The sequence below is a fragment of the Epinephelus moara genome, chromosome 24, assembly GCF_006386435.1.
Source record: "Epinephelus moara isolate mb chromosome 24, YSFRI_EMoa_1.0, whole genome shotgun sequence".
Classification (NCBI taxonomy): Eukaryota; Metazoa; Chordata; class Actinopteri; order Perciformes; family Serranidae; genus Epinephelus; species Epinephelus moara.
The window spans coordinates 16,521,255-16,544,810 of record NC_065529.1 but is presented as its reverse complement, the minus strand read 5'-3'; the positions used below and the strand labels follow the sequence as shown (position 1 = coordinate 16,544,810).

The 23,556-nt window shown below is 44.4% G+C and overlaps 1 protein-coding gene across 3 annotated transcripts in view; it reads left to right on the top strand.

Annotated features, from left to right (window-relative positions):
• srgap2 (SLIT-ROBO Rho GTPase activating protein 2) overlaps positions 1-23,556 on the top strand; it is a 66,144-nt gene that overhangs the window by 24,658 nt on the left and 17,930 nt on the right. For all 3 annotated transcript variants that reach the window (XM_050038115.1, XM_050038114.1, XM_050038116.1), the window contains exons 2-4: positions 9,928-10,120; positions 18,269-18,431; positions 22,902-22,964. In XM_050038115.1, coding sequence (XP_049894072.1) covers positions 9,928-10,120; positions 18,269-18,431; positions 22,902-22,964 — 419 coding nt within the window. The remainder of the gene's footprint in view (positions 1-9,927; positions 10,121-18,268; positions 18,432-22,901; positions 22,965-23,556) is intronic.

Sequence of the window (23,556 nt, the reverse complement as noted above, 5' to 3'; positions counted from 1 at the left end):
AGCTGGAGACAGCTCTGATGTGACCTCAAGGTGGATGCGGTGATAGTATCTTGTGTTATCGACTGCTGTTCTCAGTATCATCCTTTGTCTGATGGAACGTATTCCCCTGCTCTTTTCCCCCCAACCTCGCTGCCTTCCACTGGCACTCTGATAAGGATCGGCAGCCATCAGCAGATACGGCCTTTAACTCGCCGCTGCCTGCCCTCTCCTCTCCTCTCCTCTCCTCTCCTCTCAACTCTCACTATTATCCTCTATCTCCATCTCGACCATTTTTTTTTCTGCGGCCATTTTCGGCATGCCGCTGATGTCTCTTGGAATGCAGTGATAAGAGTTTGCTGCATACATACTGTACCAGTCACATACTCATGTTTAGTATCATGCATCTTTTTCCCCACTGGGGTTTATGTGTGTTTGCTGTGCGACAGAGACTGTCATGCATGACTATTAGACGACAGAGGGAGGCTATTACACACTGTGTTAGGCTTCAAAGCGCTGATGCTTCCCTCAGGGGGGCGTTTACATGCACGCGCACATGCACACAAAGCCGTCAAGGTCCCCGTGAGTCATCGACTCTGACCGGACTTATTCTGACAGAGAAGTGAAAGAAAAAATAAGATGGGAAGATGGAACGGTTGATGAGTGTTTAATCTAGAAGTAGGGAGTCATTAGACGCCGTCACTCATTCACTGGAATTATGACAAGTGTTAACCTGCTAATAAAGACGGGAATGAACCTTTACCCACCCGACTATGTGTCTGCACATGAAAGAACACCCACGCCCATCCGTCACTATTCGAAAGTAGTCCCATGTCTTGGATGATTCCTGTAATGCTGGATGCTTCGAGAGGGAGCGCTTTCCAAGATTGTCGAGGTTGATTTAACTTACTTCACACAGTCTGTCAGACAGACCACTCGCACAGACAGACACACACTCAGTGGGCTCCCTGCCATGCTTGTGTTGTGGATTAGTCAAATCCCCTGACTGGCTGCTAAGCTGATTAAGGAGGAGGGGGTGTTCTGCACTGGTCATTTGGAAACACTGGAAAGACAGGGCATACACACACACACACACACACACATACACCAGCACACAGTGGGGCAGCTCAGCTTTAATATTGTCTCTCCTGCTGGTCCAGGATGGTATAATATGTGTGTGCGTTTCTTTTTTGTCTGATACCTATCCATACCTCCGCAGACAGATGGCGTAGGTCACTATACTGTCATGGTTTTCATCCCTATGGCGAAGCATGTGTGTGTGAGCGAGAGACCGAGTGAGATGGAGAGTGAGAGAGAGAGAGAGATGAAGGCTGTTGGAACAGACTGAGGCCCAGATGGCTGTGTCCGGCAGAGACAGGAAATAGAGGTGACACCAGGTGGATGGTACCCTTGAGGATCGACTACACACACACACATGCACAAATTAGCCCAGAGGCCTGTCTCAAATCATTTGAATTGATGAATAGCAAGATGGCACGACCTAATTTAGTGCTAATACAATTAAATTTAATCAGCAGCAGTTTTAGTAATCGATTTGTCAAGTGATTTGTCAAACAAGAATGCAAAGATTTCAACTTTTTAAATGTGAGGTTTTGCTGCTTCACTCCATTGTATGGTTGGTATTTTTGATGAGTTTTGATGAGGTTCCACTTTATATTTTTGATTCCTGATTGACCAAACTGGGGCTGCTTCGCCAAAGAAAATAAGAAAAAACTACAGCTGCAAAGTTTTTTTCATCATCTTTATAAATCGAAAATTAATTTTGTTCTATAAAATGTCTGAAAATGTAGAACATGCCCATCGTCATTTCCGAAAGCCCATGTTGTGATGTCTTCAGATTGCTCAGACCAATGGTTTTCAGTTTACTATGACTTAACACAAAGAAAGCAGCAAGTTCTTACAACTGAGAAACTAGGAACAGGGAATACTTAGCATTTTTGCTTGAGAAATGACTTAAATGACCAACTGTTGATCAAAATAGGTTCTGATTGATCGACTTGATCGTTTTAGCTTGAGCCTTAACGACAAAGCAATTATCTGGAACAAAGTCGACGGATTAATTATGGAAACAATTATTGGCTGCAACCCTAAACTCATTTGAAGTCCCTTCATTTATCCTCAGTCTCTGTGTGAGACGTACCCCCTCAACCCCCCCCCCCCCCCCATCAGCGCCTTCTCCAGACTGGGTTAGTGGAGCAGGCAGGGGCTGTAAATGGGTAAGGAGCTAGTTAACTTTTGATAAGAAGCCTTTTTCATTATGCATAGAAACCCCAGCCCCCAAATCTCCAACCGTGCAACCCCTCTGCCACCACAGGAGAGGAATCAGAGCATGAGATGGCTGGAAAGGGCCGCTGGTGTCAGGAGGGGTAACGACAGAGACACGGAATATTCTCTTAGGTAGACTGATTGTAATTAAGCCAGAAAAAATGAGAGTAGAAGAGTCGATTCAGGCAACAAGATTAGTAAAAGCTACTTTAGTAAGAGGTGAAATTGATAGTTTTGTTGTAGGTGTTTTCCACCAGTTGGTTGACGTGGGAGACTGCTTCCCTCCAGTAGCTTTGCGACCCCTGACCCCTGACCTGTGCTCCCAGCTCACGGAGTGCAAGGCACCCTGACAAGAGCCCACATGGCTCAGACTGTGGGGCCAAAGATGCATTTACACACACACATGCACACACACACACCTCTCATCTTCCATGAGGAGTCCTACCTCTTTCCTGCTGTTCCTCCAGCTGGAGATGAAGCATTTTGCTGGCTAGTAGAGGGTTAATAACTTTCTGAGTAGTAGTGCAGAGGAATTTACCCCTGCTGAGTACTGCCCCCCATAATAACTCCCCCATTCCCTCCCTGTCACCTTCTCTCTCCTCTCACCAAGCCTCCCCCTTCTTACCCCCTTAACCGCATTGAAGGGTGAAACATTGACAAGTAATGATGATTTCCACACACCGATACATCAATGCCACTCACAAATTTATCATAGCAGGGCTCCAATAAGTCACTGTGCGAGCCAAGAAATACTCCGCCACATAACCCCCTGTAAAACCACAAATTGACGTTTGCGATAACGTGCTAATTAGCGACATTTAGACGGTGCTGGTAAACAAATTTTGTTACCTAGTTAAGTCACAGCCAGGCAAGCTGTTTCTGTGTTTCCAGTTTTATCTAACTCCAGCGCATTATCCTAAAAAATATTCAATGGTTCCTCGAATCAGGCCTGCTCCTTATTCTTCAAACTTTGCTCATGCATAGTTAACACAATGTTTATTAACGCTGATGGGAAATGTTTCCCAAAAGCCCATATTGTGGCCTTGTATGTCAGCGAGCCCTACTTTCATAATCCCTTTTATTTCCTGTGTCATCAGTGGTTCAATTTGTTGCATGCGGAGTGTTTGTTTTTGTGTGCGTGTATAAAAAGCCAAAAGCTGAGAGGTCAAAGGGTCACTTCCTTGCCTGGCTGAAAGCATCCTGCAGAATTTTGTTCTCCATTATAAAGTTGGGCTAGAAGTGAAATTTACCAAAGGGGCACCAACAACTTTTACCCTCTGAGTCTCCTCGTCTTTACTTATTCATGCTATAGCACGGCACAGAGTAGCTCTTATATCTCTCATCTCCTCTGCTCTCTGCCTGCCTTTCTCTCCCTCCTCTCCTCTGCCACACAGAGCAGGTCTGCCGTGGTTTGGCTTCTGCACCGTTTTCCATGTCTAAAAGTCACTAAGCTCGTTAACGTGCCTCCTTAAGACGACACTGCTTTTCCTAAAGGTTTTAAGCTCTGGGTGAGAGAGGAAATGCCTCTATAAGTTAAAGTGTGTCTGTGTGTGTGTGTGTGTGTGTGTGTGTGTGTGTGTGTGCGTGTGTTTGAGAGAGAGAGAGAGAGAGAGAGGGAGAGAGAGAGAGAGAGAGAGAGAGAGAGAGAGAGAGAGAGAGAGAGAGTGTGTGTGTGTGTTTGTTTTCAGAGGAAAGTCCAGACCCAAGGAAAAGACATTGGCTGGAATCGTTTCATTCCTGCAATGGTTTTCCCTCCAACACTTACTGTACTGTAATTCTATCTTTTCCTTTACTCCCCTTCTCACTCGCTTGTGCGTGTGTGTGTGCATGTGTGTGTGTGTACAGTGAAGCAGTATTAGGCAGGCATGTCTGGAACTAATAGATTCCACCCTGCTGAAGAATCTTATTAGGAAATACTACCTGCAACCTGAGGCTTCAGACTACCCTCTCATTCAACTGCCTAAAAATCACGTCCCACAGTCCCGCCATCCAAGCACACACTCTCACTCACACATACACACACTTGCCCCCCCTTTCAACCTGCAAACCCCTGGCCCAGTTTCTCTCCGTCAGTCTCTCTTTCCCCTCTTTTCCTGCCTGGTTTCAGGTTCGGAGGTTTATATTGGTGAACTCCACAGCTGCCTGTTTTTCTTCAGGCCCTTTCATTTGAAGAAACACTCGCACACACACACCTCAGTCCAACCCCCCATCTTGCTGCACACACACACACATATGCTTCCTGTAGTTGTTTTAGTATGACCCTCCCCTCCTGTGTGCTCCCTACTGGCAATGAACTGGTCCTACTGACTTCCTGTCTCTCTGTCCTCTCTTCCTGTGTGCACAGGGATGAATGGACATATTATTCACAGTGACGCAGTGCCCCCTCGCCTCCCCTTCTTACTCACCCTTTACACTGCTTTCTGTTCTTTCTCCTTTTCTTTCTGCTTCTTTCATTCTTCTGAGGACAATAGTATGAGCTCACAGTGGTACAACTCTAAACCATTACCAGCCCCCCCTTCTGCTTCCCCCCTCCTCTTCTCCACCGCTCTGTACTGCAGTATCAGCCCCCGGAGCAACAAAGACCAGGCCTTACTGCGTAAACACAGTGTGCACGCGTGCTCACACGCACACACACGAAAACACAAACAGAAAGGGAGATATTCTACCTCGCCAATAGCTAGATCTCCCAGTTGGATGTCTTGGATTTCCTAGACCTAGTTAACAGTTGAGTGTGTGTGTGTTGTGTTCCCGCTGTGTTCAGTGATTACCTGGCACAGGTTTGTGGCCACTCAACCCCAATGCTGGCAGACAGGCTTGTGTTTAAAGGATTATCTTGGTTTATACAACTTGGGTCACGTTTCCCTGGTTTTGACCTTCATTTGTTATGATTATCATAACACTGGATTCGTCAAAGTAATTGCTGAGATCTAGAAACAAGGCATGTTCGATGCATTTATTCATTGACAGAACTTGACTTACTTTTCAGTACAGCAGCACTTGTATTGCTTTAGTGCTCAGTATCTGAGTATCAGGAGAGAAGAAGCTGAATCAGTGCATCCCTAATCTCTGCAATTAAATTTGTAATTATATTCTTATATTTAGCAACCGGTGTCATGGCCACAAACAGCAATTTAAGGTCACAATAAACCAGAATTATCCTTTAACTGAACAGACCTGTCATCTGTGTATGTTTGTTGTTCCTCTGTTGATTGTCATCTCCCTCGGCCTCACTCTGCAGCCAGTTCAAGCTCCATGTCGAACACTCATCACGTCTACTTGTTAAACAGTTACCATGTGTGTGTAATTGTTTGCATGCACGCAGGTGTCACAGACTGTATAGGAATAATGGACATAGCCACCATGATGTTACCCATTGGTTTGTGGACTCCTATTTTGAAGCCTCGAGTTAGGCATTTGGCTGTCGTCTTGGATTTTTGGATCCTGAAGTGAACATATTTTGACAAGAGTGTAAGCCTGAGCAAAATGTCAATATTATATTGACATTGTGATATAAGATTGGGATGTATCATCTTAGATGTTGGACATGGTAATATAGGGCTGGGTGATATGGAGAAAATCAAATATCCCAGCCCTACCTATTATTAGTGTTGTCTTTTCCTGATTTAAAAGGCTGCATCAAAGTATTGGGAGTTTACCAGACTGTTCTTTTATTAGCCTTTACCCATTTAGTCATTATATTTATATTACTGATGATTTATGAAGTTATCATGAATGGGGAAGTTAGCTATAGAGACCAAAACTGTTCTTTGTACCAGGCTGTAAACATGGAGGTCAATTAGGATTGACTCCCATTTGGAGCCAGCCTCAAGTGGCCATTAGAGAAACTGCAGCTTCTGGCATTTCTATGTTGGCTTCATTTTTCAGCCCCGAGGGGCTGGCACTTGGCAGGTATATGTGTGTGTCTCTACAATCCAGTCCAGTAATAAGGGAGGACAGATCTGGGGTGGGGCTTCCAAGAGCAGGCTGGAGAGCTGCCGTCAAAACGGCTCAGAGTGACAGCTTGGACTCACAGTGTCACATCGCTGTCAGTGTGTATGTGTGTGTGTGTGTGTATTGTGCCCATAGCCCTGGGTGTTTTCAGGTATAATGAGTGCTAGCAGCACTATGTGTGGCTCCCGTATCTAGGCCAGCTCAGAACAGCATCCAGGGCCGCCATCACTTCTGTCAGCCTCCAACTAAACAGCCTAGAGCTGGTATGTTTGCTGCAAAAGCTAACTTCAGCTATAAAAGGTAATGTTGCAGGGAAAACATGACTTTCAGACTCTACAAGGAGCTTGCCAAAGCAGGACTTTGTGTCTGGTTAGGTTGCCTTTTGGCAGCTTCTTTATTTCCCTTTCTAGTTTTATATCCGTCAGAGTATCCATCCACACATTTGTATGCAGCAACATGTCTGCCCACTGCAAAATTAACAGCAGGCATTGACCGCGGTGGTAATGTCATTCCAGTGTGGTTACGCTGTCTCCATCCATCATCTCTCTCTGTTTTAATCTTCCTATTTCTGGGTCAGAATAAACAAGCTGATCAATAATGGATGATGAGGAGGGGCCGGTTTGGGTGAAATGGATTGAGAGAGATTTCTGCCATTTCATGCTCACGTTGTTTCTACATAGAAAGCTAGACATATGGAGCATATACATTGGCATGCTTAATCACATGACACCACCCCCTCACCCACACTGCCAAAACAAACCAACAGGTGGCTTCCATGACTGGGCTGCAATAACAGGAGGTAAACAAACAAAAGATGTTGTAATCAGTGATCCATATAACACACAAGACTGTCAGCTGTCACGGCCAGAAAAGAGTCCCCTCAGCGAGGAAGAGCTGCCTCAAAGGTTAGCCACCATCTCCTTCAGCGGAGTAGTTTTGAGTTTGGTCGTGGTGTCGGTGAACAGAGTGAAAAGTGCACGGATGAGACTCGTGCACAGAGCCAGACAGCCCTCAGCACTACAGACAGAGGAGGAGGAGGAAGGAAGGAAAAAAGAGAAAGGAGAGCATCAGTAAAGTAGAATCCCAGAGCCCGATTACAAGACCTGCTCTCATCTGCCTGGAAAATGTGACTGGGCTGTCTGGAGGGGGGTGGAGGCGTCACATTCCAGTTCACATCCCACTTCTCACTGGCTCAGGGGATGATGACCGTTCCAGGAGGGATGAGGCCGACAGGAAGCTCCCGCATCGATCTTTTTTTGACGGCACCTCTCCTCTTTGCTGTACCAAGCTCCCTGTCTCTCAGCTAACACTCCTCTCTTGTTGGATGATAACAACGTCTAGATGGATAAAGACTTTTCCTCTTAGATCCCTCAGGGAAATCCAGTTTTATATTCTGGAGGGATTCAAGGAGGGAGAGCTCAGTGTTAGATTTGGTTGAGCCACACAGCCATATATTATGTAGATGGGACTAATGTTGGAATCAGTGTGGTTGCGGGGCACATTGCACAGCCTCCCTGTTAAAGTAATCTTACCCCAGTCAAACCTGCTCTCTTCATACCTCTTTCACACCAATGACCAGGGTCGGACCTGGGCTTATCTGAACCGTGTTCAACCCTTCTTTTGTCAATTCAAACCAAGCCAGTCAACACAGGTTAATCCCTGGTCGTGATAATTCACATACGACTTGGGTCACAACCTGGGAGCGACGCAAACCAATAACCTCATGCGCTGCAAATGGGCATTGGCTTCGTGTTGTTCCCATCGTAGCTGTAGCTGAAAAAATTCCTGTTGCCATTGCACCATTTGTTTGCGGGCTGTGGCATCGACCTGTGGCAATGATGTCACAACTGTGCGCCCCTATTTGTGACCAGTGATGTAGTTTGTCCTGCCCCAGATGATAGCGACCCTGGTGGTTTGCCATTCACACTGAAATTGACCCTTGTCCAACCCACCTCTCGAATGCTAAGTTGGTCAAAATCAACCCCGGTTAATCTGTCAGTGTGAAAGGGGTATAAACAGTCACACAGGACTGATGCCACTTTCTCTCTCTACATATCCTCCATCCCTCAAGTTGTCCCCTGCATCCCCCCAGCTGATTACCTTATGCTTTCTTTCACCTTCCATCCCTTATGGGTAGGAGCACTTGTTTTCAGTTGTGTTGTTGTGTTGGGTCGGCTAATTACAAGGCCGCCATCTCGAGGTTTTGTGTCGCAGCCCCGAGAGGCGGGACACTGACTCACTCCCCATTATTGACAGCGCTGTGCGATGAGGAAATTACACACAAACATGCGCACGCACACACACACAGACCACGAGACAATAACACGTGTTGTCAAAGCAAATATTCACACCAGGTCATTAGCACAGACACAGATTGTGTGTGTGTGCATTTATTTGTTGCGTATGTGAGTGTTTGCGTCGTAGTGTCATAATGCCACAAAACTCCTCTGTTCTGGCCTTTTAATCAGTAAAGAATGACTGTGAGTGGACGCAGCCGCTGGCTAGTAGCACAATGTTTAGGTCTGTGTTTATGAGAGAGAGGGAGGGAGAAGTGGGGAGGCAGGAGGAGGAGCGGGGTGGTCACAGACACATTTAGATATCCCACTTCTCTTTGTGGTAATGAGAAACTGCACTCTCAGCTGTTAAGCACAAAGGCAGCATCAACAATCGCTGTCGGCCGGCCGGACGGCTGCCTGTCTGCCTGTCTGTGATAGTGTGTGTTTGATTCGGTGTGTATGTAAAGGGAGTCTATCATGCACTGAAGCCAGGATGGAGGCCAAAACCGTTCGCTTTCTCTACGGCCTGCGCTGTAAAGGTAGGACAGCTTTGGTAGACTCGCAATGACAGTGAAGTGTGTAATTGGAGAAGTGCGTGTGTGTGTGTGTTGTTTCTTAACTCTTTAAAAGGATGCTTGTGCAGCCTACTCGGCATTGGCAGGCAGCTATGAGAGCATAGCATTAATCTGTCAGCTGTCAGCACTGATCCAGCTTATCACCATCATAGTGTGTGTGTCCTCGGGTGTGTATGTGTTTGCATGTGTTTTGTGCAGCCCAGTCTATAACTGCAGTGGGCAGGACTCTCCAGAGGACTTTTTTGTAGCCAGTGATTGAATATGGTTACTGAGTGTGTCTGCACTGAGTGCACTCTATTAATTTGAGGCCAGACTGGAGAGCAGCATGGAGGAGGGAGAGGGGAAGGAGGCTGGAGGAAAATGAAAAGTGATAAGCTGGGATAAATGACTGCCTCTGGAGATCTCTGTGTGCGGAAGAGGATAGCTGATCGCGTGCACACAAATGCATATGAATGTGATGATGTACACACACGCATAGCGGTCTGTGCTTAACGGACTGGTGGGAGGGGAATGGATTTCAGCCAAGACTCCAGGCTGATGTGTCAGGGCCCTGCCAGGTGTTTTTTTTTTAGAGCGAGGTTTCATCCACATCAGCTGTAAAGACTTAACATCTTACACATTGTTGTAGCAATTATTATAATGATAGCACTGCACTGTCAACAGTAATGTATGCAGTTTCCTCCCCCCAGCTGTATGGATAATTACATATAGTTCAAATAGTTGAGAGAAAAAGAGAAAAGCCTTTGATTTTAGAACAAACATTCTGTGTAGACTGTCCTTTGTGGGTTCAGTGTTTTGATTACACCTGGATCGTGGTTGGCATAATGACGTTAAACTCATCTCTCTTTCTATCACTCTGGCAGAAATCCGTGCCCAGCTGGTGGAGCAGCTCAAGTGTCTGGACCAGCAGTGTGAGCTGAGGGTGCAGCTGCTGCAGGACCTGCAGGACTTCTTCAGAAAGAAGGCGGAGATCGAGGTGGACTATAGTCGCAATCTTGAAAAGCTGGCCGAGAGGTTCCTCACCAAGACCCGCAGCACCAAGGACCATCTACTCAAGTATGTGACACTCGCACACACGTAGCACTACCACACGGGCAGCAAGACAGTTAGTATGAGTTCACTTGTTTAGTTCAAATGCCTTAGACAGCTAATATTGTTCCCTTTTGAGGATATGAAGTAAGCTGAATAGGTTAAAAATACCCTTTATTTAGCACTTTAAACCGTGGAGAGTGCTTTCAAGATTTCTGAGAAAAGAGAAGTAGAGACGGGCACATAAATGAAACAGAAAGATGACCAATAGGGTTAGAGAAGACGGCCATATTGGGCTGCGCCAGTCTGGAAAATACTGACTTGCATCACTCACTGCTTCCCAGTTTGATCAAATGAAACACCAACTGATTCATACCTTGTACATTTCAGTAGGATGCTCACTTCTGTTGACCATTGAGGTCCTGTGTGTGTGTGTGTGTGTGTGTGTGTGTAGCTGTAAATTTTGCCAGAAATGGCCAGGTGGTGATTTTGTGCTCTGACTATTTTGCAGTGTCTTGCTGTGTGTGTAACCTTGCCCAAACAGGGTTTCTCTCCCACCAAATAAGGTCGCCCCCCCCACCCTCCCACCTCTCTCTCTCTCACACTTCCTCATTTTTACATAAGATGTCCACAAATACACACCAGAGCTCATCAGCTTTAGCAGCGTGATATGTTCTTGTAAAATGTATCTGGTGGTTTTTGGTGTGAGACAGCGGTTTGTGTCCCTCTGGGGACTGAACTGCTAGCTGATCATAGACCACACACACACACACACACAAATTTAGTGGTGCTTTATCACAGATAAATGGAGGCAGAGGGCAGGCCAGCCATTAGGAGTTAAAGACAAGGGGACAAAATTTTCCAGATTGGGCCCCTCATCCACGCCCACTCTATCACCACCACCCAGCCACTGTTCTAATACCAACATGGACAATTTGAATGGTCTCGCTACAATGAAAAGGCTACTGTGGGGACTAACACCATCACACATGAATACAGCTGGGGTCACTGGATCCACAAGAGTCTCAGTTTTCCAGTCAAACCCAATCTATGTATTTCCAAGACTTTCAGGATTTTGGAGCATTATTTAGCATGACATGGTTGGTACCAACTCATGCCTTGGATTGTCTAATTTCATATGATACCACTATCTTTACTCTAGCTTTACAGCTGAGCCTTCTACAATGGGTTTTTTATTTGCTAGTCTGCCTAGCTCCTCACCTCTGCCAGATTCAGCTTCGCCTGGCGCAGGTGGTGCATCTTCACACTCTTTTTTTTTTGGCCAGAAATTGGGTGATTGTCTCTCTGCTCCTTTTATTTTCTTGCTCACTCTGTTCCCTGGCTTTTCTTTTTAGAGCCCCTGATTTATGGGGAGGCATTTTGACTCTGCTTAGCCAGGCTGCAGTTCACTTTAAATCTTCACATTAGCAGCACAAGTGTGTTCTGCACATCTAACCCCAGCTCTTATTGTAAAAATGGGTTAGGGTAGGCCTGACCCCTAATCCATTTTCAAAAAATCTGTGGGGGTTGGGGTATCAGATGACAAGTTGAAATTTGTTTTAGTTATCATGATGTCAAGCCTGGTATAAGGGTCAACCACAGACATTTGTATCGGCCCCCTTGGGCCTTGGGCCGGGGTCATCTGTACCCTTTGGCCCTCTCCCTAACAGTGGTCCTGACAGAGGGTGCTTTCCATCTAGCTAGTTATGCCTTGTTGCATCCTCGCTCCATTGTCTTTTAGCCTGTGACTTTGAAATGACCCAAGATCTGTCATCACTGTTTTAGTACCTTAAATGCAGAGGAGCTGTGAGCAAGAAAACACAGGTGCAATCTGTGCGGAGGTGTCAACACCTTTTTGAATGAGAAAGTGTTTAATGATTGATCACTGCTGTAGCGCTCTTTGATCATTACTGCAGTAGCATTAATACACCTTCACCGCTATGCTGTGTTTTTTTTCTTTGAAACAAACCATGGGGGCACGAGTAGCCACAAGTGTGTCATGACTTATGGGACATCATCATAAATGCTTACTCTTCAAAATGGTGATGTTAGTTTGAATGAAGATGACCCCTCAGTAGATACCAGTCCTCATCCTTTTATGCATCTGTCTCTTGTATCTCCAACATGCAAGGAACAGATGCAAGCGATGAAAGGAGGAGACACATTAGCTAAATGGAAAATAGTAGTGTTTAGGGTTGGGCCTCACAATACGATAATATCATGATACTTAAGTCATAATACAATATTACTGTGATTTTAAATGTGTTGCAATATAGTTAGTGTTGCAATAATGTACACTCTGATATATTGCGATTAATTAGGTTTTTTTCAACTGCAAATTTTGTCCCCAAAGAAAACTTTGTTCGCATTTGTATTATCTAATAAGATAAAGTTTTCAGTCTGTTCATTTCACTTCAATCATTGTATTGCAGCCAAATGTATCTGGTGGAACAGAAAAGCAATTGATTTTATTATTCTGAAATGTTATTATTCTAGGCTACAAAAAGTGTAATTTGTCTTTGCAACACTAATACTTTAAATAATAATAAAAGATCAGTACTTAGTGTCCGTGTATTGCTGTGGTATTGCCATGCAAAAATAGATACTATACTGTATTGATTTTTTCCTCCACCCTTAATAGTGTAGGGGCCAACTTTGGGTTGTTTTTCAGCTTGTGTCGCTTAGATTGTTCTTGTACAAAAAGATAAATATAGGCATTTTACCAGGCCACAATTTTACATAGCAATAAATAACCTTTAATAATAATATTTAATGTTAGTCACTAAGGTAGATAGTTACTCTTGATGTGAGCACATAAGGAGAAGCTTTTTTTCTTTTGTTAGTGCTTGATATTTGTCACCTAATGTGACTTCAGCGGTATTATAGGTGCCTTTTGATGCCCTTTGCTATAGAGGAAGCACTAGTCGGCTTTTCTCTGCTCGTCATCCTTCTCACTCTGGCTTCCTGTTACCCATGACCTCCTCTGCAGCCACCTTCCTCTTTTTTTCCCCTGAACTCTTCTTGTTCTCGTTTCTTTTGCAGCATGCACTTTTCGTTTCTCCGCTGGGGCCAAGCCTCCATCCACGCTCTCACACACACACGCGCAGGCACAGACTGAAAGGGATCGATAGGTCCTCTAAACGAAACCCAATTCCAACCAAGAGGACATACCCCCAACACACACACACTCATTTACTACACACACACACACACACCCTCCAGCTCAGATCAATACTGAGACGGTTGCAGTGTGTGTTTCCCTGCGTTGCATACTGGGGGAGGGAAGGAGAGCAGAGGAGAAGGGAGGGCAAAGGACGGAGGATGAAATATGCAGTTGAGCGGGTCAGCCGCCGCTTCGGCAGGTCTGTGCACGTCATGATCTGTCAAGATGTCAAATGGCAATAAAAAATACAGTTCACTGACTGACAAGTGTTCAGCATTTACTTTTAGCCTCTTCTTTCTGCTCCTCTTCAACTCTCTTTTGCTCCTCTCTTCATCCAACATCTGTGTATTTAACAGTCTCCCTGCATCTGCTGCTGCTCAGTCCGGGTGCCATGCTGGAATTTCAGCTATTTTCCGGTTATGTGTGTGTGTATTTTCGCGTGTGTGAGTGTAGGTGTGTGTGTGTGTGTGTGTGTGCCTGTGGCTGTTTCTCTGTACAGCCAGGCGTTGATGGTGCTCCAAGCAATGTGGGGTGTGAGGGTTGTGTGTGTGTGTGTGTGTGTGTGTGTTGATCCCGTGGAGACCCCTGGTATTCCTGCTATTTGGCAGACTGCGTACAGCAGTGGTGGGGGGTTACACGGTTTAACCGTATTGTATGTGTGTGTCTTTGTGTGTGTCGTTTATGTGTATGTGTGTGTATGTGTGTGTGTGTGCCCTGAGGCTGACAGGCTGATTGGTCACATGGAGAGGCCCTCACAAGTTGCACACTGATTCAAAGCCTGTCCTTATGCTAAATATTAGGCCAGCTTCACTGTTAATGAGCTGCAGCCCCTTACACAACCCTCGGCTACAGCGACATATTATTTCAATGTGGTTTTCGGGTTCTGACTCTGAAGATCACGTGGTCGTCTGATCACATGTGGACTGGGAATTGCTTTTATTCATCTGTTGTGTAAATCTGTTTACTGCTAATAAAGCACAGCATTTCCTTGAGCACAGTGCAAGAAAACACCTTTTTTGACGTCCCCAGTCATAGTTATAATAATCCAACGTTAGCTAATGCTAGTATTACCAACTCAAATGTGAAAAGAGCAAACATATATCTTGAGATGGCAAGAAAAAGAGCATATTTAATCTCTTTATTGTATTCTTTTACTAAAAAGAGGGCCATAAAATACTCCATCTTTATCGACAAACTGCTGTTCATGGCACCTTAACTCTGATGAAAGGTTTCTTCCACATGCTCTGGTTTCTTCTATTGTTAAAATACTATGTGAGGAATTAAGGCTGCGCAATATATCACTTTTAGTGTGATAAACACATCGTGAAAGACTGTGATATTGCACTCAGAGATTTTTTTACTTAGTTGAAAGAGAGTATTTGTAGAAAACTGCACTCTAATAATGACATTTTTCTGTGTCCTGGAGGTGTGTTAATGTGTTTCGGGTGAGGAGAAAGTCTTTGTAATGTAGGTCAACATGTCAGAAGAGTCACAGGACTCTGTTACTGTGTAGCTGCGGACATTCTCTTGCTGTAATTTAACGTTAAAAGTTAAACTATCCCAAAGCTTGGGCAGACTTTGCCACAGAATCAAACAGCTGCAGCTCGGAGCAGCTGCAGCAGCTTTCCATAGACAGTACATTCTTTTTTATTGGTGCCTTTAGTGTTCAGTTCAGTGCTCAATTTTTCAGTAAAGGAATGTTGGGAATAATTTCCTTTCATTTTTTAAAAATTCTTTTTATTTTAGCAGTTGACTGAAAGCAGCAGAAAGGCTGAACTGATTACACATTATATCTGTTAACTGCAATATTGTTATCGCAATATTTAACATTATGGGATTTTTTTCTTTTATCATGCAGCCCTAACACAAATTGGATTCAGTGAGAACTTTGATCCATGAATCAGCATTTATGTCATAACATTACAGCTTCTCTCAAGACTTAATAAACAATATTTACGCAAACTAGAAACAGAAATCAACTTTGTCACAATTAGGGCTGGGCGATAAATCGATTTTATCGATTAATTCGAATTTGTAGTTTAGGCCGATTTGTTTTAATGAAAATCGAGTTTCTATTTAAAATCCGCCATCGCCGCTCCACGCCGGGCTCCCGTAATTCAGAGTGAGAACTCGTTCTCAAGAAAGGGAATGAGTTCTTCAGCGCTTTTGTGTGCTCACCTGTGTCTGTGTCTGTGTGCTTACCTGCGTCTGTGTGTGCGCGCGCATCAGGGCCGAACTCCGCCGTGCGTCACACAGAGAGCAGAGGAGGATAGACGCGCACCGCGTAGGGACAGAAATGACATGCCGTTGTGTAAATAAGATAAATAAGTGTTACTAACGCCAAGCTGGCAGACCCCCGAACCGTAGTAAAGGGACCTCCGAAAACCATTAGCTCCTTTAGCTTGTGTTAGCTCGTTGTGGCAACAACACATAAACAACGGGACTTCGTCTGCGTTAAAGAACGGCACTTTATTTTCAGCACTGCAGGGATGATGCACAGCCTCTCGCATCAGTGTCTGTCGTTTACATAGAGGGAAATAACTCAAAAACAGCATGCAGAACTGTGTAGGCTTCTTCACTGTGGCTGCTCGATGTAAACAACAGAGCACATGCCTCACTTTCTTCCTGGGGCGCATCTGTCTGACGTCACACACCACACCTGGCGCGCCTTCAACTACACACATACACAACTCCACACACACACACACACACACACACACACACACACACACAAGCCACACACAAGCCACACACATCAGGCTCAGCCTGTAATATAAGGCTATTTAGTTTGTTTAATAAAAGGACAAGGTATAGACCTGTTCTATAGGAAAGGTAACCTTAAATGACTTCTGTTGTGATCCAATATGATGGTAGGGGAAACACTGCCGTATGATAAGAAAGGGGTCCGGTGGAAAGCGATCACAGATGCAGTCGCCATGTATATTGGATGTGGTGCCCATATATAGGCTACTGTGGAAAAGCCAGGGTTTATTCACATGCTGAAAGTTTTGAACCCCAGGTATGTGCTACCAGGCCGCAAATATTTTTTATTTTTTTAACTAGGAGGGAAAAAATCGATTTAAATTGTGAATCGGATTTTTTGTGAAAAAATCGGAGATTTTTTTTTTTAGGCCATATCGCCCAGCCCTAGTCACAATATAATGTCAGAAATATTCATATTTTTTAATATTTTATTTCTGTATTTAAAGTGTTTTGTTGCACAACAATAACAGAAAAACATTCAACACAGAACAAAACAACATTGTGCCTGTATTTTGTGCAGCCAGACCTGTTTTTTGATGCATCCTTGTATCACTCAAATTCTAAAAGTCTTGTTCAGACAACAAGTGTATATTCAGCCTGTCGCCTCGATGGAGCACTCGGACCTAATCTTTAGTTCAGTCAGCGCAATTAACTGTTCAATTTGCAAAACAACCAGTAGCGATGCCTTGTTTAATGCTACGGGTTTTGATCCTGAACGTAAATGACCATTTAGCATTTTCCCTCTAACGTGAGTCAGTGGCAGCGACTGACCCGAGGACTGACTCTGTTCCCAGCGCACACCATGTGACCTTCGGAGGGCCAGTGACATTTCAGTGTTTACCTTCTGATAGCTGAGGGTTGCAGAGAGTAAAGTGATATTTCACCCACTACTGTGGTGCCATTACCATGGCGATCACTGGTGGGCTGAAGTTGACATGTGACATGCGGGTGGAGAGGCCGGGCTGCTTGAGTAAATAGAGGAACTGCAGATCTGTTTTTGGTGGAGAAAAAAATGTTGTGCAACTGGTGAAGACAAACACACAGGAAAGGGCACAGACAGCAGAGAGGAGCTGAAAGTGATGCAAACACACATGTGTCCACATGACCGCTCAAGTTTAGCATATGACACGTGGGGAGTTTCAGCTTTTGGGCTTCGTAATATGTGTGTAGGTGGATTCTTTTTTTTTTTTTTTAAATCTTCCCCTTGGAATCATTATTGTTATTATTACACCCAGTTAGTCATCTGACCATCTGACCAGTGACAGCCACTACCAGCATATCACATCACTGTCTATGACTCATTGCATCAGGCCTTACTTTCCCACACACACACACACACGCACTCACACGCACACACACACTTCCCCATGGACACCACCCCCACTCTATACCCCTTGGTCAAAGACTTTCTCTGTCTGTCTGACCTTGTGGATGCTTGGGTCACTGCTCTACTTTGCCTGACCCCATCTGTGTCTGTGTGTGTGTCAGTGTGTGTGGTGTAAATGCCTTGCAGCTCTTTGCTGTCTCTATCCAGTTAAAGCTGCTCTTAATGACACAAAGACCTTCTTTCATCCACTTACACTCACTCATAATCCATTTTACCCACTAGATCATCCATGGATCATCCATAACACATACTGTACACACAAACACACACACACACACACACACACACACACACACACACACACACACACACACACACACACACACACACNAAAGGGGTTGTGTTGTGGTGTAAGCAGGGCATTGACAGTCTTGCATTTGTGTAATGGCTTTATGGGCACTTGAGGCAAAGACAATGAAACAGTATTGAGCTGTTAGCTGTTCCCGAAATCATTACAGTCTTTAAATCTCTCTTTTTCTGTCTTTTTCATGTCTCTGCCTCCTTTTTCTCTTTCTGCGACAGCTGTGCTTGTGGGGGAGTCTTACCTCTTCCTGCTGGGTTTTGTACCCTGGCTGAATCCCCTGTTTGGGCTGGCTCATCGACCCTGCGTGTGTGTGTGTGTGGCTGCTCTGTGCATAAATCTGTCTGGGCTTTCTCTCCCTCCCTCTTTTATTCCAATGCCTTGTCTCATCTGTGTGAAAACAGTGTGTTTCTGCATTTCACATGAAGTTGGCCTTTATGTGTGTATCAGCAGGATAAAAGGGGAAATTAAAAGATGAAAGAGACTTAATGCTCGTAATTTATCTGAAAGATTCTTGGAGGTCCTTGAATACATTTTAAGTTTCTGTTTCTGTGTGTGTAGGAAGGAGCACAGCATTCTATCCCCAGTGAACTGCTGGAACCTGCTGCTGCTTCAGGTAAAGAGGGAGAGCCGCGACCACGCCACACTGTCCGACCTCTACCTCAACAACATCATCCCCCGCTTCGCACAGATCAGCGAGGACTCAGGACGTCTCTTCAAGAAGGTAATGCACACTGAAATGCACACAGACGCAGCAGGAGTCAATCTCTATATGCTGAATCCGTGTCATGTTTTTGCCCCGTCCGTCCACATCTCCAGCATCTGTTTTATGTCTTGTCTGATTTATTGACTGACGGCAAGTCAGCTGAACATCAGGCCAAGAGAGTTTATGTTGTCTGTGTTTCATACAGTAGCCTGATCCTTGTCTTCTCTGATCTCTGGTGTCAGAGAGAGGAAAGAGACGAGGCAGTGATGGTGAAAAGGAGGAGACGTAGAGGAAGAAAAGCAAAAGAGAGAACTGAGGGAATTGGAATATATTTAGAGAGAGGGGGCAACATCAGGACAAGAGAGAGAGAGAGAAAAGAGACGAGGCAGAGTGATGGTGAGAAAGAGGACATGTAGAGGAAGAACAGAAAAAGAGAACAGAGGGGAGTGGAATATAGTTAGAGAGAGGGGGCAACATGGGGACAAGAGAGAGAAAAGAGAGAGGGGATGAAGAGATTTCTCTGGAGATCAGAGCTTACTGTGACCTTGTACAGCAAATACCAAGGCTCGTTCATCTCAAGGCTGGACAAATACACGAGGGATGTAAGCAGGAATTCACTGTGAGTGAGTGTGTTCTTTATACTTGTAATCTACTGTAGTTCTAACGGTGGGGTTTCCTCAGTATGTTAAGCTAAGTTATTTAGTGCAACCCCTTTTGCAGTTTTGGTTAATTTTGCTTTCCACACAGCCTGATACCCATTAACTAGTAACTAACAGGTTAATGTTTAAGAAAGGTTGCAAAATGATTTGAAAAACAAGAGGCCTTTAGTTTTAGTCCAGCACTCCATTGACTCAGTGAGCTGTAGCACCACATCTCAAAGTGCTATCCTTTAAGAGATGATGAAATTTTAATGTTTTGTGATGTAAGTGGCTTGTCTTTTATTTTATTTTCTGTTTTTTTTTTGTTTTTGTTTTTTTATTTCTACTTGTTACCTTTGTTGGTTGACTTGGTTTAAGGCAAGAGGAGTGGGATTGGTAAGAGTAAGAATGCCGGGATAAGCCAATCAGAGGCAGAGTAAGGCAAAGTAGGATGGGTCATGCCTTCCCTATCCTAGGAAACCCAAATTCACACCTGGGTCGGGTGGGAGCTGGCTAGCGGTGCCGCTCATTCTTGATTACCGCTGCGGAAATATGCTAGCCACCCTCCGATCTCCCCCCAGATCGCCCCGCAGAGTAAACGGCTTCATTTTGAGCTGCAGAACCCCTTTAGCATTGTAATCTATGTAAGCACCACCAGCCCTGGTGACACTGCTAACAGTGCTAACAGTGCTAACAGAGCTAGTTAACAATGCTAAACGGGGTTTGCGGCTTGCAATTCAGCTGCTTACTCACTGGGGTGACCTTGGAGAAGGCTGGAGAGTGGGTACAGTGTTTCCACAGCAATGCTTGTGGGTTGGGATGGTGTTACTAGTGGTACTCACAGAGGAGCAGCACTGCTAGCTAGCTCCTACCAGACCTGGGTGGTGTGCAGTGTGGTAAACTGAAGAGTAGCAAATTTAACCTAACCTTAACCCGACATGCATAACTAGTCAAAAATATTCTCAGCAGTTAATTGCTGACATCCCTTTATGCATCTTTGTTTGTTCCTTATGACCTTCAGGGCTATGACATCTCTCACGCTGAGGTCATTTTGGCTAATCGTTTCCTCTTCATAGGATGAGAACACATAGCCTCAAACTGGGTTTAGGTAAAAAATAAAGATGGTTAAGTTTAAGGTAAGGATCAAAGTGAGGCGGGCTAAGGATAGGGTATAAGACAGGAATGTAATCGGGAAAACACCTCACATGTAAAGTAAGATAAGTGTGTGTGAGGCAAAGTGAAGCAGTGTGTGCCTGGAATGTCACAGCAGAGGCTGCTGATTTCCAACGTGATAGGTCGTCTTTGAACTATTTCACAATTACATTTACAGTCTGATCGCAGGCGATGAGAACACACACGCACACACACACACACACAACCCTCCGCCCTCATCTGAAACACCAGTTCAAAACCCCACACTTTCTCTTTTTCTTTTTCTCACTCTTGGTTGAGTCATGGACATTGATTTCTTTTTTTTACTACACTGCTTGTTCTTTGGCATGAGAGTTGCTCCAATCATGTCTGGGTCACAAATAGGCTGCGCACATACACACAGAGAATGCTCTCATGGCTAATTAACTAGATAATTAGTTCATTTATAACATTTCCAGTCAGTGGCATGAATACCAGCAGTGCCAGGGGCCATGACACACACACAAAACTCAAGGAGACGAACATTCTCGACACAAATTGTCAAAAGTCATCACGTTCCTCTCAGCCGGTGTGGAAAGCAGTGCAGAATGATACTGTTAGCGCAGCGTGAGTGTTTATGAGATCTTGTCACTGAGAGAGAGTGAGTACTAATGAGTCAAACTGTATTAATGAGTACACAGTCTCAAACTGGACCGCAGACATCAGGGGCTAATGAAGTGTGCTAGATTCTAGTTTCTGTTGTGGTTCTTGCCAAGCCAGACAGACGACCACGGGCTAGATGAGAAGCCCAGAGGTCAAGATCCACAGTTGATAGGTAGGAGGGCTCAGCCATGGATGACTGCTTTTTGATTGGCTGTAGTCTGGCTGGTTGTCACCTAATATGAGCTTTCTACAGCACTTTAAAGCAATAGTTCCCCCCAGATCAAAAATACATATTTTTTTCTCTCACCTATAGTGTTATTTATCAATCGAGATTGCTGAGTGTGAGTTACTGAGTGTTGGAGATATCGGCCGTAGAGATGTCTGCCTTCTCTCCAGTATAATGGAACTACATGGGACTTGGCTTGTGGTGCTCAGAGCGCCAAAAACAAAATAAATTGAAAACCTCAACAGTAATGTCTCTTTCCAGAAATCATGACCCGATTACTCAAGATAATTCTCAGACCTTGTTTTGAGCAGTTTCATGTAGGAACTATTTTCTCTCTGCCTAACTACACCTGCCAACTGTATCACCACATAGACGGAAGCGTTTATCTTCTGCTAGCTCTCCTAGCACCAGTGGGCAAGCTAACGTTACAGCTCAGCAGAGGAGGACACCATTAATATTTACATCTTGCGCTGTCATGTACACAAGCCCCATTGTCAATGAGTAGATGCACGCTTCCTTCTGCGTGGTGGTGCAGTTAGTGGTTATAGTTTGGTAGAAAGAAAATAGTTCCTACATGAAACTGCTCACAACACTATAGTCGATATCTTCGACACTCTGCAACTCACACCAAATTAAGCTAGACTGATAAATAGCACTACAGGTAAGAGAAAAAATACTGTGAACAGTCCCTTTGAAGAGCGAGGGCAGGACAACCACAGTTATCCCATTACCTCGTTGGTCTGCTGCACTACTGTAAATCTCTTCCCTGTCTCTTTCTCCCTCTGTTGCTGACCTTTCTGACCTCTGTAATTTTTCCAGATTGTTTAATGATAATGATTTCTGTTCCTCTTTTCTCCATGACCTCCCCCTCTCTCTGTCAGCATTTCAACACCTTCTTTTTCCTTCCGTTTCTTAACCTTCATATCATGATCACCTTACCACCCTTAACCTTTTTCCCTCCAGCTTACCAGCACCACCCATCCCCCTTCTGTGCCCTCCTCCAGGAGAAGACAGATGCTCAGCATGCACCAGAGAAATCTGTTCTTGCTTTCATTCTGCATTCCTGAGCCACTTTTTTTTAAAAGTTGACTGTCTTTGCTTTTTTCTATCGTCTCCTTTATTCCCCTCATGCTTGTCTCCTGCTTTCTCTTACCTGTCTGATTTCAAGTTAAGTCAGTTCTGTTTGGGTGAGTCTGTGTGCGCAAATGTGGTTCCTTTGTAGTTTGTTCATGCCTCTCTTTGCGTCATTAGTAAACCCAGTCTAAATGGCGTCCTTTTAAAAGCATAAGAGGAGCTGTGAATGCGATGTTGTTTGTGTATGTACACTTGTGTATGTGTGTAGAGTCTTCTGATCTGTGGGTTGTTGTGAAGTCATCAGTCACTAGTGGCTCCCAGGCAGTTATGTCTGGAGCATGGTAGTGCCTGTACTACTCCCTGGCCTCCCTCTTTTGTCTCTTTTTTATCTTTTTCAACTTAGTCATCTCGCCCTCTGTCTCTGGCTTCATCATCCACTCGCCCTCTCTGTCTTGCTCTTCTTTCCATCTGGCCAACATGTAAAGATCAGTATCTGTAGCTTCCTCCTTAAAGTCCACAATCCATCAAGTCCATTACTGCCTTGCTCGTTTATCTGGACTCGCGACTCCTCCACTTCCATTTTAGCCAGATAATCTAGTCTTGATTGATGATGTGGCAGTGGGTTGACCACATGACTGAGTGGGTGTGGATGTCATTAGTCGGCAGAGCGATGAGCAGGTAGATGGACGGACAGTAGAAGCTGCAAGTAATGACGCTGAGCTACATTAATCTGTCTTTTTCTCTCTGTCCCTTCAGAGCAAAGAGGTCGGCGTGCAGCTGCAAGAGGACCTGCTGAAAGTTCTTAATGAGCTTTACACGGTAAGAAAAACCACTGGCATGGCAATCACATATGTGGATCCATTATTATGTGTTGTGATCTCTTGCAACTTGTACAGCTCAAGGGAGAGAGTAGTGTCAGGTTTAGCAGTCTTTTCCTCACAGGTGTTATGAGATGCTAAATCTGCTAAAAAACGTGCTTATCAACATTCTTTAACAGTATATTTCAAAACCAAAGGTACAAAGTATGTTACGACAAGGACTGGTTGCAAGTAAAAGTTATTTTAATTATTATAATTGTACTATTATAATTATACAATTATTTTAATATTTAGATATAACAGAAGCTGACAACACAAAGCTTATAGCCAACACAAAAACACGACATAAAGATTGACTAGCGGCTTGGCTCAAGGAAAAGCTGCTGTTTGGTATGTCCTCCTCTTTGGTCCAGGCTGAAATATCTCAAATATAAAAAAAAAAATCTGATCACAAAAACAAAACAAAACAGAGCAAAAAACTATTGAATGAATTAAGATGGTCTCCAGAGGAAGAAGCTTTAACTTTGGTGATAACCTGACTCTTCCTGCTGCGGCACTACCAGCAGGTTCATATTTTTGGTTTTGAATGTAAT